Source organism: Panulirus ornatus, chromosome 68 (assembly GCF_036320965.1).
Source record: "Panulirus ornatus isolate Po-2019 chromosome 68, ASM3632096v1, whole genome shotgun sequence".
NCBI classification, from domain to species: Eukaryota; Metazoa; Arthropoda; class Malacostraca; order Decapoda; family Palinuridae; genus Panulirus; species Panulirus ornatus.
The window spans coordinates 11252082-11265309 of NC_092291.1; the positions used below are offsets into that span (position 1 = coordinate 11252082).

Below are 13228 nucleotides of genomic sequence, written 5' to 3' on the forward strand. Positions count from 1 at the left end.
AATTTTGTGCTGATGGAGGTGGCAGGATGCAGGCAGCTTTGAGTGGGAGCGGACTAGGGTGTGATGATCAGGTTTTTTTACCTGGCTTATAAAGCGATAGGTCAGAGGTCCGGACAACATACCTAAGGGTCGTAACATCGTGCTCGGGGGAGTAGAAATCCATCTAGGGTCAGCATTATCGGCACGGTCAGGCACCAGTGGCCTCTGGTGTGATAACCTCCCTCCGGGGAAGTAGGCGAAGTCATAGATCAAGGTATGCATAAACAGGTGGTGTTCAGGTACTCACGATGCCTTACAGTTTGCTAAGTCAGACTGATATAGCGGTCGGTTGAAAGTTTATATTCCCGGTGTCTTTGTGAATGTCTTTGATAATGGTGGTGTTTGCAGACGTTCCTTACCAGAACCTTAGGGAAGAAGGAGAAGCTGCTCGACCATTCCTGTCGACGTGACCCCGACAGGCGTCGCGTAAGTGTCCCTGACGCACGAGTCACTGATACGCCAAGTTTTAAAGTCCACAAAGGTCCTCCAAGACTATCGTCTGGTAATACTGCATATACGACTTCATCAAGACTTAGATACAAAATTGATATTAATATTACGACCCCTAACGAGATAGCTTTGTCCTGGTAGTTTACAATTGATCAAAATGTCTCAAGATGTAATTACTTTGTTACTATTTTGAGTTTCTTTGTTAAGAATGTATTCAATGCTTAAGGACATACTGTAGTACCAGCAGTGCTCGTCACAGCGGACGTCCTGGTCATCGGAGGTCCTTGTGGAGAATTTGTTCAGTATCTGGTGTTAGGCTGGCTTCTACTTCACCCAGCAACGCACATCCTTCAACAGTTGTGGCTCTGGGTAAGCCCTCACCCGTGGCTCTGGGTAAGCCCTCACCCGTGGCTCTGGGTAAGCCCTCACCCGTGGCTCTGGGTAAGCCCTCACCCGTGGCTCTGGGTAAGCCCTCACCCGTGGCTCTGGGTAAGCCCTCACCCGTGGCTCTGGGTAAGCCCTCACCCGTGACTTTGGGTAAGCCCTCACCCTAAGCCCCATGACTAAATATTCCCGACTCTTGCCTTGGTTTCCTCTGCCACCGTAATTCCATCTGCACGGTGACCCGTATTGGCTTTTATGTCACCCCTCTGAGGCATCATGAAGGAGACAGATGTATACTCATCAAGCTGGAGAATACAGACTAATGAGCCTTAATCATAAGGTCGGCCATGAAAGATATACATATTTTTCATATCGAGGATGGGGACCCGGGAGTGGGTCAGAGGGTGGCCGGGCAGATATCGACTGGTGGGGAGCCGGGCGTCCCACGGCTGTGTACAATGAGGCTAAGTGATTACTAGACGTCAGGGGACGACTCCTGAGTGGCGAGGGTCGTGGCAGATCCAATCCGGTGGTCGTTCCCTGGCTGGGACGACCACTGAGGGACGGGGGTCGTCGTGCTGGAGCCACTCTGGCGGCCCAGCTGCACCACCACCCTCCGGGCTCTCCTCCGCCGCCACTTCCGGCATGCAGGTGATGTGCCCCGAGGCAACACCCATCTCCCGACCCGTCGTCCCTCTGTGCTCAGCCTCAGAAATTGCGTGATGATACCTCGAGGTGGGACGCCCCTCCTGGTATTGCCGACTGGTGAGGACTGGACATGATTATCATTGTGATCCAGCAGGAAATAAACTTGAGGATTCCGTACGTGAGAGGGACTCGAGGGGGTGGACATCGTTCATCACCTGTGGTCGGGAGTTCCGTGTTCAGGAGACAAACTGTCTTCAGTCAGATATATTGAATGGCTGTCAGCTCTATGGATTAAAGAGATATCTAGCAAGCCAGACATGCCCTACGTGAGGTCAACTCTAAACTACACTTCTCAAGTTTGGACACCACACTTAAAGAAGCGCAGAGCTAATAGAGAAGGTCCGCACGAAGGCGACAAAGATGGTGCCATACTTAATGACAGATTAGTTACTAAGAAAGGATAGAGCTTTGCCCATCTTGGAGGAGAGAAGATTGAAAGGTGACCTGTTCACAACCTTTAAGTATTTAAAGCAGCCCGATAATGTGGACGTCCCATGAAATTAAGTGGAATAGATAATCACACACACACACACACACACACACACACACACACACACACACACACACACACACACATCTGATGTTGAGCTGGGACACTAGACTTAAGTAAAGTCTTAGGTAAACACTCATCAAGCTTTACCAACAGTGCTTGGCAGTGCGGGAATAGTCCTTCCGATTGCCATTATTGGCTGATGCTGACACAGCTGGAGATTGGCGCAAAATTTTTCCCGTCCTTTTTCACTGTTGAATGTTATGTGATTGGTAGGTCCTACTGGTGTGTGTGTGTGTGTGATGCTGCTGCAGGAGGCGCTGTAGGTAAGTTCCACGGCAACACGGCTACTGCGGCACAGTTCTTGAAAAGCACCGATGTTTTCGTCGTCACCTTTGCGATGCCTGTGGTTGATTCACTCAAGTCCCAGACGCATGTCGCTGTTTATGGCTGGGCGTGTGTGTGTGTCTGCATGAGAGAGAGAGAGAGAGAGAGAGAGAGAGAGAGAGAGAGAGAGAGAGAGAGAGAGAAGACGTGGGTGAGCAGGGGGCATAACTTCAATGCCAGTTGGGTGCTGTCCTTGGGTGATGCAAAATGTAGACTGGATCAGTCACTGGAGGCTCTCAATCTTTGTTCCCTCGTTGCTGGTGAGCGTGTTGTGCCCTTGTGTGTGTGTGTGTGTGTGTGTGTGTGTGTGTGTGACGTAGACAGGGACCTGTTCTCTCCGGGCAGGTGTATTGCGGTATAGCAACTCTCGTCCTCAGTTCTCGCCAGTGGCACACTGGAGTGTGACACAGTGGAATGTTGTCTGTGGATTGGTTGCTGCAGTTGGTCACCAGTTTCATCGTGCTTGACCCCTTCAGTCCATTTCACTATTTACCCTCCAACTCCTCCGCATCCCGGGGTCATTTAGAGCTCAGAGGGTTTTATATATTTTTTTTTCTTACTTATCCTCCTCGTCTAACTTTTGGAATCACATGGCCGGACTGTGGCTGTGTCCTTGTGTGACGGATGATGGGGTGGGGCAGGACTGAGTGGGACTGTGTAGGAAACATGGATGAGGGACACACACTTACAGGAGTGGCCGTGGGTCTAAGGACGTGGGTCTTGAGACCTAAGTAGAAAAACCTGGGTCTGGAGGGCGGGCTTGGGTCAGGGAACATGGGTTTGAGGACGTAGGTAGAGGGACATGGGTCTGGGGATGTGGGTCTAGTGACGTGGGTGGGAGGAACGTGGATCAAGAGACGTGGCGTCACGGGACGTTGGCCAGGGGACGTGGGTCAGGAGACGTGGGTCACGGGACGTAGGTCAAGAGACGTGGTTCACGAGACACGAGTCAGCAAACGTGGGTCACGGGACGTGGGTAAGGGGACGTGGTTCACGGGACGTGGGTCGGGGGACGTGGGCCGCAACATGAGTAAGACACAACCTGTGGTGGGAGGACAGTAGGTGTTAACACTGCAGCAGAGCAACAAGTGATCCAGTATACATGGTCGGCCTGGTGTACCACCCACGACCTTCCCTTGGCACCGCTTCCCGAACGCCTACCCGGGATCCCGGCACCAGTAGCCGGGTCCCACACTCTCGGATGCTGACCGGGAATCCTCCTTGTGGCTCCGGTATTCACTGCCTGACGCTAGGGGTCTATCGCTCTTAAGGATGGGGCGTATCCCTGGGTGTGGGCGTCGACCCCTAATTTGACTTCGTTCCTATTTGTACCGGAGTAAGAAGGGTCGTTTGGGTATGGCCCAAGTAGTTAGTAAGTTACTGAGACCCAGTTTTGCCTTAGAAGGTAGCAACGTCTATGCTTCACGCATGTTGGTGGTCAGGTGGCTCACAGCTGACCAGCTGTTCGTGTGTACAACAAGTGTCACCACGAACGCCACGAGGCCAAGCCTGCCATGTGCACGTAAGTTACCTCACACGAAAGAAGTTTCTTTATGACCTACACTAGTCTGTGTATTTACTTACATGTGATTGCCTCCTTATGATGACCTGTTTGATACTGTATAGGGAGGGAAGCTCTGAACATGTACGTCCCTATCACTCGACCTGTCTCTACTACCATAAGACTTTTTAAATTTCTTTATGCTGTCCACATTCACAATTTCACTCTTCAGTTTTTTTCATTCACTGACGACTCTTGGACTATAATAATACCTCCTCCATCTTTTCCTAGTAAGTTTCTTGCTTAATGTTTATGCTGTGTTCTCTGGTTGTTCTGTATATTTCGTAGAAAAAGTTTACTGTTGACGTCATCAAACTAGTTTGAGAACTCGTCTCACTCTTCCACGGTGGACAAAGTTAGCACCCCTAATTTCTCACTACAATTCAGCTGCCTTACTACTCGCACCAACTTCCTGTGTACCTTCTCAATTAGTTTTGTCCCTCTTTCAGTGCGGTCTCCAAACTTGAGAAGCAGGTATATATATTCATGCTTTGACATTGAATATGAACAGTTTGCTGACTATTTTTTTTCTATCCAAGTAGTTGAGTCGATTCTAATATTTGTCAGAAAACACTTTTGTCTCGTTTACAGTTCTCACAAGAGGGGCCTCTGGCGGCAGATTGGGTACATTGTGGAGCTGCAGGCTCCTGCGGCTTATTTCCTGCTACAAAACAAAGCATTGATTCGGGTTGAACTCGTCAGTCATGTATCAGACCAACCCTGGAGTTTGTCTAGGTCCCCTTATAAGTCGAAGCCATCCTCATCACATCTTACTGTCTTCATAACCTTCGGTAAGATCATCAGCAAACATATTTAGGTCATACGTTCACTCACTGCTAATGGCAGTTTGTTGACATACATCAGGAAGAGCAATAGGCCCATGAATGAGCCCTGTGGGATGCCACGTGACACTAACACCTTTAGGAGAAGGTTCCTTCAACACACGTCCTTCGCTCGCACCCACTGACACCATTGTCTTTGCTGGAGAAGTCTCCGCTTATTCTTGCCTGAGGATCCAGTTTCTTTACCAGCCTCGCATACGGTACAGTGTCAGAGGCTTTCTTGGCCCTCCAGATACACACAATCCAGCCAGCTTTCTCTTTTTGTCTAGAACGAAACTCACCCTCACGGGATTCTGAGGTTTGTTATGCACGATCTCCATTCTTGGGATTCGTCTTGTCTCGTGCTTAGGTGTGTGTGTGTGTGTGTGTGTGTGTGTGTGTGTGTGTAGTGCACTAGTTTCACATTCTTGAGTCCTGCCTCGTAATATATCTTTCCTCATATTCTCATTACCCTATTGAGTCCTACCACACCGCGCCTCCTGCCTCATGTGCTTATTACCCTCATGACCCATAATCTTTTCTTCATATTCTCATTACCCCAATGAGTTCTACCACACCGCACCCTCTGCCTCCTGTGCTCATTACGCTCATGAAACATGCCTTACAGTATAGCGTCCTGCCGAAGGGCCTCAGCTTCCTGCTGAAGGGCCTCAGCCTCCTGCTGGAGGGAGTCGAAGGAGTTAATGGACCTTTCGTTTGCTACCTCGTGTGCAGGGAACACACACACTACTGGGAGACGCTCCACTGCGCCCTGTGTTTATAACTGGTGTTGCAACTTCTCCGGTGCGGAGCTCACCTCTTTATGATTTTCTTTTTTTTTTTTTCGCCTGAGGAATTATTGCTTATTCGCTCCAACCAGTTTTGTCAGGGGAGCTGAATAACCCAGACAACCTCACTGTCGTCATCAAAGGCTTCCGCTCTTGTGTGTGTGTGTGTGTGTGTTTATGTTTTTTTTTGTGTGTATGTATGTGTGTCTGTGTTGATTTGCATACAAAGACAGATGAATATATTTTGGGAAATATGATGGTATTCGTTAAACAATTCGTCACGCGGTTTTGGGTAGCGAGGTACCTGCAGTGAGACTGGGTTAAGGTGGGGGCTGAGACGTCAGGGGAGCGGAGCAGCGATCTTGTACAATTTTCCTAGTTCACCCCCCTCACCCCCTCGCCCCCTCTCACTTCCTGCCTCCCCCCACAGACGCCTCGCCTCGCCTCGGCCCCGATCGCAGCAACGGGGTCGGTCAGTATATGTGCGCGACCGACTTGCTGGGCTCAGTCAACCCCAAATGGTGGCAGTACCTCGGGCCCAGCCCGGCGCTCGGCCACCTGGAGGCCGCTGCCAACACCAGCCTAGACACAGCCTCCTGCGGCGACACGACACAGTGATGGGAGGCCATTATTCCCTCAGCATGATCCTCCAGGCTGTCCGTGACCTCCTGTGGCTCGCTAAGATGCCGCCGCTTTAGACCCGCACAAGCTGAGCCGACCTATTATGATGTAACTCCCGCTTTCTTTTTAGTGTTAGGTATTGTCCTAACGTCTGACCAGGAGACACAGGCCACAGCCGCTGGTGGACGGTCTTCTTACACGGTCAGGCTTCAAAGTCTGCCATTATCTTCTTTTTGTTTTTTACTTTTCCTTCAAGGAAGGGTGAAAGCAGGATTCCTCAGACGTGGACATAAGCTCACAAGGCCACTAGTATCTCCCCAAGACACTGTTTATAATTGGCATCGGATCGCCAGCCGCCACACTGACGTAATCCAAGATTGTTAAGAAAACCTTGAATGTAAATAACCTTACAATAACATACATCTGTTGGTTGTGCTCGTCCAGGTCGTGCTGTATGTACGGTGCGACCCTTGAGCACGACGGTACGACCCTTGAGCACGACAGTACGACCCTTGAGCACGACAGTACGACCCTTGAGCACGACGATACGACCCTTGAGCACGACGGTGCGACCCTTGAGCATGACAGTACGACCCATTTTGTGCAGGCCGGGTCGGTTCCCACCATCCCAGCAGGTTCCGCGCCGATCCTCCCCCCGTGAGCCTGACTTGTCCCTCCCTCCGGCCGCAGGTCCCGCCTTTTACCTGGCCCCTGCCCGCAGGCCGCCGCCGTGGACGTGGCAGGACCGTCGCATGTGCCCCGCGCGAACCTGGCTGAACAAGGAAGATTCATATTCCCCCCAACCCCCTCCCTCCCCAATTTCCCCACACTGTTCCTTCATGATTATCATTTTCGAGGATGACGATTATAATCATTCATCAAAGAGTAGCCCTGGAATATATGACTATAGCACGAAGTTATAGAATTATACGTATATACATAGAATCAAGCAAGCAGGTTAGACTGTCCACAGTGCATGAGAAAATGACTGTACGGCACCCGTGATGCAGGAGACGAGTGCTGTGGTGAGGAGTGTGGCAGTCGCCCGGGCTTCCTCACCTGTGTCTTGTGCTCGTGGTAACCGTGACGGCCCCTCACTCCCCCTGGTGTATGCGTAACCCGTGGTAACCGTGACGGCCCCTCACTCCCCCGGTGTATGCGTAACCCGCGGTTACTGCGATGCCACCACTCTCCCGGGGTGTACATAACGCATAACAGAGAGCGAACATAACGCAGTCACTCGCTGGCACATAATAAATCGATCGTTTATTGGGCAGAAACTCATACAGTGTTACATCATTTCCATGGTACAACATTATATCAGGTCTTGTGTTACTGAAACTTAGATCTTGTGTTACTCTAGCCCAGCTCGTTGTTACTGAAGCTCAGCTCTTGTGTTACTTAAGTTTAGCTCTTGTGTTACTAAACCTCAGCTCTTGTGTTAAGTTTAGCGCTTGTGTTAATCCAGCTTAACTCCTGTACTACTCCAGCTTCGCTCTGTATCACTTAAGCTCAACTCTTGTATTAATTCAACTTATCTGTTATCATCCAGCTGGTGCAGGTATTCATAGCAGGGGTTGTGGCCGACTAACGCTTCACTTAGTCCGTTTACTTTCTTTTATGGCAGACGCCAGTAAGTCCCAGCTGCTGGTGTACATATGTCCAGGAGAGAGAGAGAGAGAGAGAGAGAGAGAGAGAGAGAGAGAGAGAGAGAGAGCGCCCGGTGCAGCCGGTGACCCGGGCCGGGACCTTATGGGCCACGTCACCTCCCTCCATGCCTACCCCACCTCCCTAGCTGCTACCACCTCCCTTCCTTCCCTGCCTCCCTCCCTCCATGCCTGCGTGGAAGACACGCTCGGAACTTGGGTCACACCGCCAGTGTTCGGGGCCGCCTGACCATAGGCCAGCGGCGTCTTCCCGGGGTGTTCTGGGAGGAACGGCGGGCAGGGCGGCGGACGGGGCCCCCTTGGACGCCTCTATCTGGGGGTCTCCGCCTCAGTCTGAGTGACGGTGTTGTGACGCTTGCGGCCTCTTGCCACGAGCTCTCGTGCCTACTGAACTGCTGCACAAAAGCATTTTTTAGATTAAGTAATTACTAATTTTCCGCGTGACTTTGTGTATGTGGGTGTCGTTGCTTTACGTGTGTCGACTTCTCCAGCATCTCTCCGTTCGTCAGCACCGCCCGCCGCTGAGTGAGGTAGTTCCCCGAGGGGGAGGTGAGCCAGAGGAAGTTGTTGTTAGGGCGCGTGGCGAGAGGGAGGTGGCCCAGCCAACTTATTGCTGCCGGCGGGGAAATTGACGAACTGTCACGCCACTAATTAGGGGAGGTGCTTGATGCCTGCCACCTGCCTTAATGAGACTTCAATAAAATGATTAATTACCTGCGGTACAATGACCAGTAATGCCCATACGGTCAATATTAAAAAAAAAAAAAGATATTCTACCTCTTGAACGCAACGGCACGATCCCAGGCGCACGGCGGTACGACCCTTGGGCACGACGGCACGACCCATGGGTTAGATGGCGTGACTTTTCATCTGATCCTTAAGGGACAGGTATAAAGCCGTGCCTGGTTGTCGTACCGTCGCGCTCAAGGGCTGCACCAGCATATCCACGGGTCGTACCGCCGTGCTCCAAGGTCGCACCGCCGGTCGTACAGTCATGACCAACGATTGAACAAACACCAGATTTCACCAGTGTGCGCCCGAGGATCGACCCCGGACCACCAGCGTGCCCCTGGACCGCTGGTGAGCCAAAAGCTACAGTTCCGAAGCTGGTGGTGGCGCTGTAAGTCTGTCTGTCTGTCAGGTAGGGTGGGTCAGGCCGCTCATACCATAGTCTCGAGGACGCCGCAGATCGACCCACGGGCCACGACGACGGTAATGTCCACATGTACCGGAACATGTAATGTTCACATGTAAATTAGTCTCGACCTCGTAACCCCTGCGAGGGTCGAACACGGGCTACCGAGAGGCCCGCGTAACCCCCTGGGCCAAAGCTTCTAGTTCCTTAAACCACAGGCAGTTGACCGCGGGGACGTGAGCCGAACATACGTGTCAGAATGACGTCTTGTTAGACCTGGTGGCCTGAGGTGGCTGACGTGTGTCAGGGACACGAGAGTAACCCTGATGTAGCGCTAAAGGCAGCTGCTGCTCCCTACAGAGAAGACCATGATCCGGTGTGCCGGTCTCTGAGAGGTCCATGGGCCCAGACATAGGCCAGGGAGCAGTCAAGGACTCCGGTAAACTTCCAGGACTTTACATCAGGAATATAGATAATCCTGCTGGGGAAAAGTTCAGAATTCAGGGCCACGTCGCCAGGGTTGAGTGTGACGAGGCGGGTGAGAGAGATTAGCGTGAGGGTGCGCCACCCACCTCGGCCGCCGCCTCCGCCACGATGATGTGGGAGTGTGACAACGACCCGCAGTCGTGTCGCTACCTTCTGCACGACGACCACCACCACGACCCGGGCCGCCCTCCTCCTCTGAAGTATATGTACGCAGTGCTCTCATACTGACTTGGTTCTTGGGTAACATATTCGTATGTATTACCGTTTTCTATCTGTGTACTTTGATACGGTTTTGTAATAATATCTTCCTCCCCCACACACTATCAAGACATGTATGAATGGACGTATATATATATATAAATAAACACGAACATGTGTGCATGATGAAATGGGGAAGGTTGTATTCACTTGTGCGCTGAGGTTGTAAAAACGCCTGAATTAAAGTACAACTACAATAGAATATACACACATCTTCCCGTAATGGAGAGAGAGAGAGAGATCCAATCCTGTGCTGCGAACTGACCAGTAATGAGCCCTACACGATGTATCTGGGCAGTAGTACTGTAGCACCACGGTAGCAGGATACCGCCCATTACAGTTATGTGTATCCATAGCAGGTCACGTAAAGTCCCTCCCTACTCAACCCACACCGTCACAGTTACACTCAGGGGAGTAAATGGAGGGGATTCGTTGCCTGTTTTTCTGGTGTCACATGACTTAACTCTGAGCTACCCAACGCCCCAGTCGAACCCTCTCGTTCACACTCGTTACCACACTTCATTAAGGATCTCCTCACCTCGAAGATGCAGGATCGGGGAGGGTAGCAGTTGACTGGACGGGTTTGCCCGCCCTCACCGCTCCCGCCGCCTCACCAACCAGCCAACACATTATGCAGATCGAGACCCCTTGCTCTCTGCCCCGATATGTCAGCCACACCGCACAGCGCATCACGCCGCCCGGAACTCACCTTTTAGGACATTTACTCCGCTGTCGCTTTCGTGTCACCCAGGACTCCTCTCTCTCTCTCTCTCTCTCTCTCTCTCTCTCTCTCTCTCTCTCTCTCTCTCTCTCTCTCTCTCTCTCTCTCTCTCTCTCTCAAATATATATATATGTATATATATATATCTTTTTTTTATTTTTATTTTTTTAAACTATTCGCCATTTCCCGCATTAGCGAGGTAGCGCTCGAACAGAGGACTGGGCCTTTTTTGGAATATCCTCACCTGGCCCCCCTCTGTTCCTTCTTTTGGAAAATTTAAAAAAAAAACGAGAGGGGAGGAATTCCAGCCCCCCGCTCCCTCCCCTTTTAGTCGCCTTCTACGACACGCAGGGAATACGTGGGAAGTATTCTTAAACCCCTATCCCCAGGGATAATATATACATATATATATATATATAGATTCCTTGTGTGTGAGGGTTAGGTTCTGCTCCCACGCTGAATCTGTGTGGCCTTACCTTCAAGGGTCTCGTGGAGAGGGTTTTCATAATTGAAGGATTAAGGAATTTATGAAACAAATGACTGAAAAAAAGGGAAAAATTGGTCCAGTCCATAATGGTGACACAAGGATCCGGACTTGCCTCAAGGCGCGTTTTTCTTGTAGACGTGACTTTCACATTTCTGAATTATTCCACAAAGGGCCGAAGCCCCATCCGCTCCATACTTTACAGGACCTGGCGCAGAAGGGCACGAAAATATATATATATATATATATATATATATATATATATATATATATATATATATATATATATATATATATGTGTGTGTGTGTGTGTGTGTTTATCATATAATGCCCTCCAACAGCAAGGATTCGAGCCCGGACATTTTGCGTAGTGGCTGCGAATGCTACCTGATCCGAGCCCTTGTTGTTGGAGGGCATTATATGTTCTATGAAAAGTGCGTTTTCATATGCAATATATATATATATATATATATATATATATATATATATATATATATATATATATATATATATATATATATATATATATATTTGAGTATGTACTTTCTTCATGTTTGTGCTCACATAATATTGCATTTATTTATTCATCTGTTAGATTGTTCATTCATTTATTCGTACGTGATGAGTGTTGGGAGTGGGGTATTCGCCGTAAAGAAAGAAGTGGTTGGCGTATGTGGTGTTGGCGCGGGGTCCGTGTGCGCTGAAAATGGCGGGACATCAAGTTCTTGGCCAGTGTGTCGACGCGTCAGGAGGTGTTCCCGGGATACCAGCATGGTAACAGGGCTCTCGTGTGTGTGCGTGTGTGTGTGTGGGTGGGTGGGTGTGGCCGAGGGGGTCTCCCGATGGCACCGAACAAGGGCAATGCATGCGCCGGTCCCGGACACCAGCCGACCCTGCTCCGCTACATCCTACCGCTGGGGAGTAGTGGTCGGTGGCACCTCCCGTGAGCAGTCCGTGATGTGATCGTTACGTAACCCCAAGACCCACTTCTCACGGATCCAGGGGCTGGCTCCTGCTGCCCGAGGCTGCGCTAAACTCAGGGTGGACTTACTCCATTGTACACCCACCCGTAACCTCGGCTCCCCAGCCAGGGATACAACACTCTCGACGAAAAATTGTGTTCGAGGTGCAGTGTCATGCAAGTTTAATGTCAACCTCGTCACAGTGGTTTAAAGAAGTTGAGGTCTGTGATCAAATCTCTCCGTAGTCTTCTCTATTGCAAGGACAGGTTTTTGAACTCTCTCTCTCTCTCTCTCTCTCTCTCTCTCTCTCTCTCTCTCTCTCTCTCTCTCTCTCTCTCTCTCTCTCTCTCTCTCTCTCTCTCTCTCTCTGTAACTCATCTCTCTTGCTTCATTTACCATCCTTGTTGTCCCTCTCTCGACCTTCCTCTCTGGGTACCTGAAAGTGTGGGCAACGAAGTGGAAGTGCAAATGCTAATTCGGGTTTAGTGTGAGGTGTAGTGAGTTTACCGCTCGGTGTGTGTGTGTGTGTGTGTGTGTGTGTGTGTGTGTGTGTGTGTGTGTGTGTGTGTGTTGGTGGTGATGGGTGTTGGTGGTTGTGAGGGGTGTGGGGGGGTCAACATGACCCTACAATACACCGGAACACAGTGATTTTTCCCCCAGTGGGCGTAGCCCCCAGACACCACATCGTCAGCCCAGCCCCAGCCTAGCTGGCCTTCGGTGCACCTGCTGTGTTATGGTGCTTTGTTATGGTGTCGTAGTTTGGTGGCTTTGTTAGGGTGCCGTTGTGTAGAGCTTTGTTATGGTGCCATGCTGTGGGGCTGTGTGGTGGTGAGGGCTCTCGGCACATATACCACACTCAGCTGGTAGGAATCGTGGATGTCATTTAGTGGATTGCACTTTGCTCGTGTCACATGGACGCCGTCGTGGAGTGGTTGTCATACAGAGGATGGTGTCTGTGGAGTGTAAGAGATACGTGTGTAAGCACTAGGTCTACCCCAGGTATTTATGTAAGCTGTGTCTTGCTGTGTGTGGATCTTTGAATATCTGTGTCTGTGTATACTATACTCATCACTCACTTCACTACCTCTCGTTGGTTAAGGATGAGTTCACACTGTATGGGTCAGCACATCGCTTCATCAGACTCACGCCTCATGTGTAGTGACTGGAGTGGTCGGCTCCCAGCCACAAGCGGGCGTCACCCTCCACTCCCCGGGAGGTGAGACCAGGATTCAGTATAGTGTATCGAGAGGCACCAGGAACCTCAGG

The 13228-nt window shown here is 50.6% G+C and overlaps 1 protein-coding gene across 6 annotated transcripts in view; it reads left to right on the forward strand.

Annotated features, from left to right (window-relative positions):
* The window catches only part of Nep2 (Neprilysin 2), a 174017-nt gene that overhangs the window by 117959 nt on the left and 42830 nt on the right, over positions 1 to 13228 (forward strand). Inside the window, exon 1 of one of the 6 annotated variants that reach the window (XM_071659701.1) lies at positions 7285 to 7556. The exons of 3 other annotated variants lie outside the window; for them this stretch is intronic. Coding sequence is in view for 2 of the 3 variants with exons in the window: in XM_071659698.1 (XP_071515799.1) it covers positions 9646 to 9743 (98 nt within the window). In the remaining variant the exon portion in view is untranslated. Of the gene's footprint in view, positions 1 to 7284; positions 7557 to 9411; positions 9744 to 13228 lie in introns of those variants that run through there. 2 more of the 6 variants (XM_071659698.1, XM_071659695.1) reach the window with 2 other exon arrangements.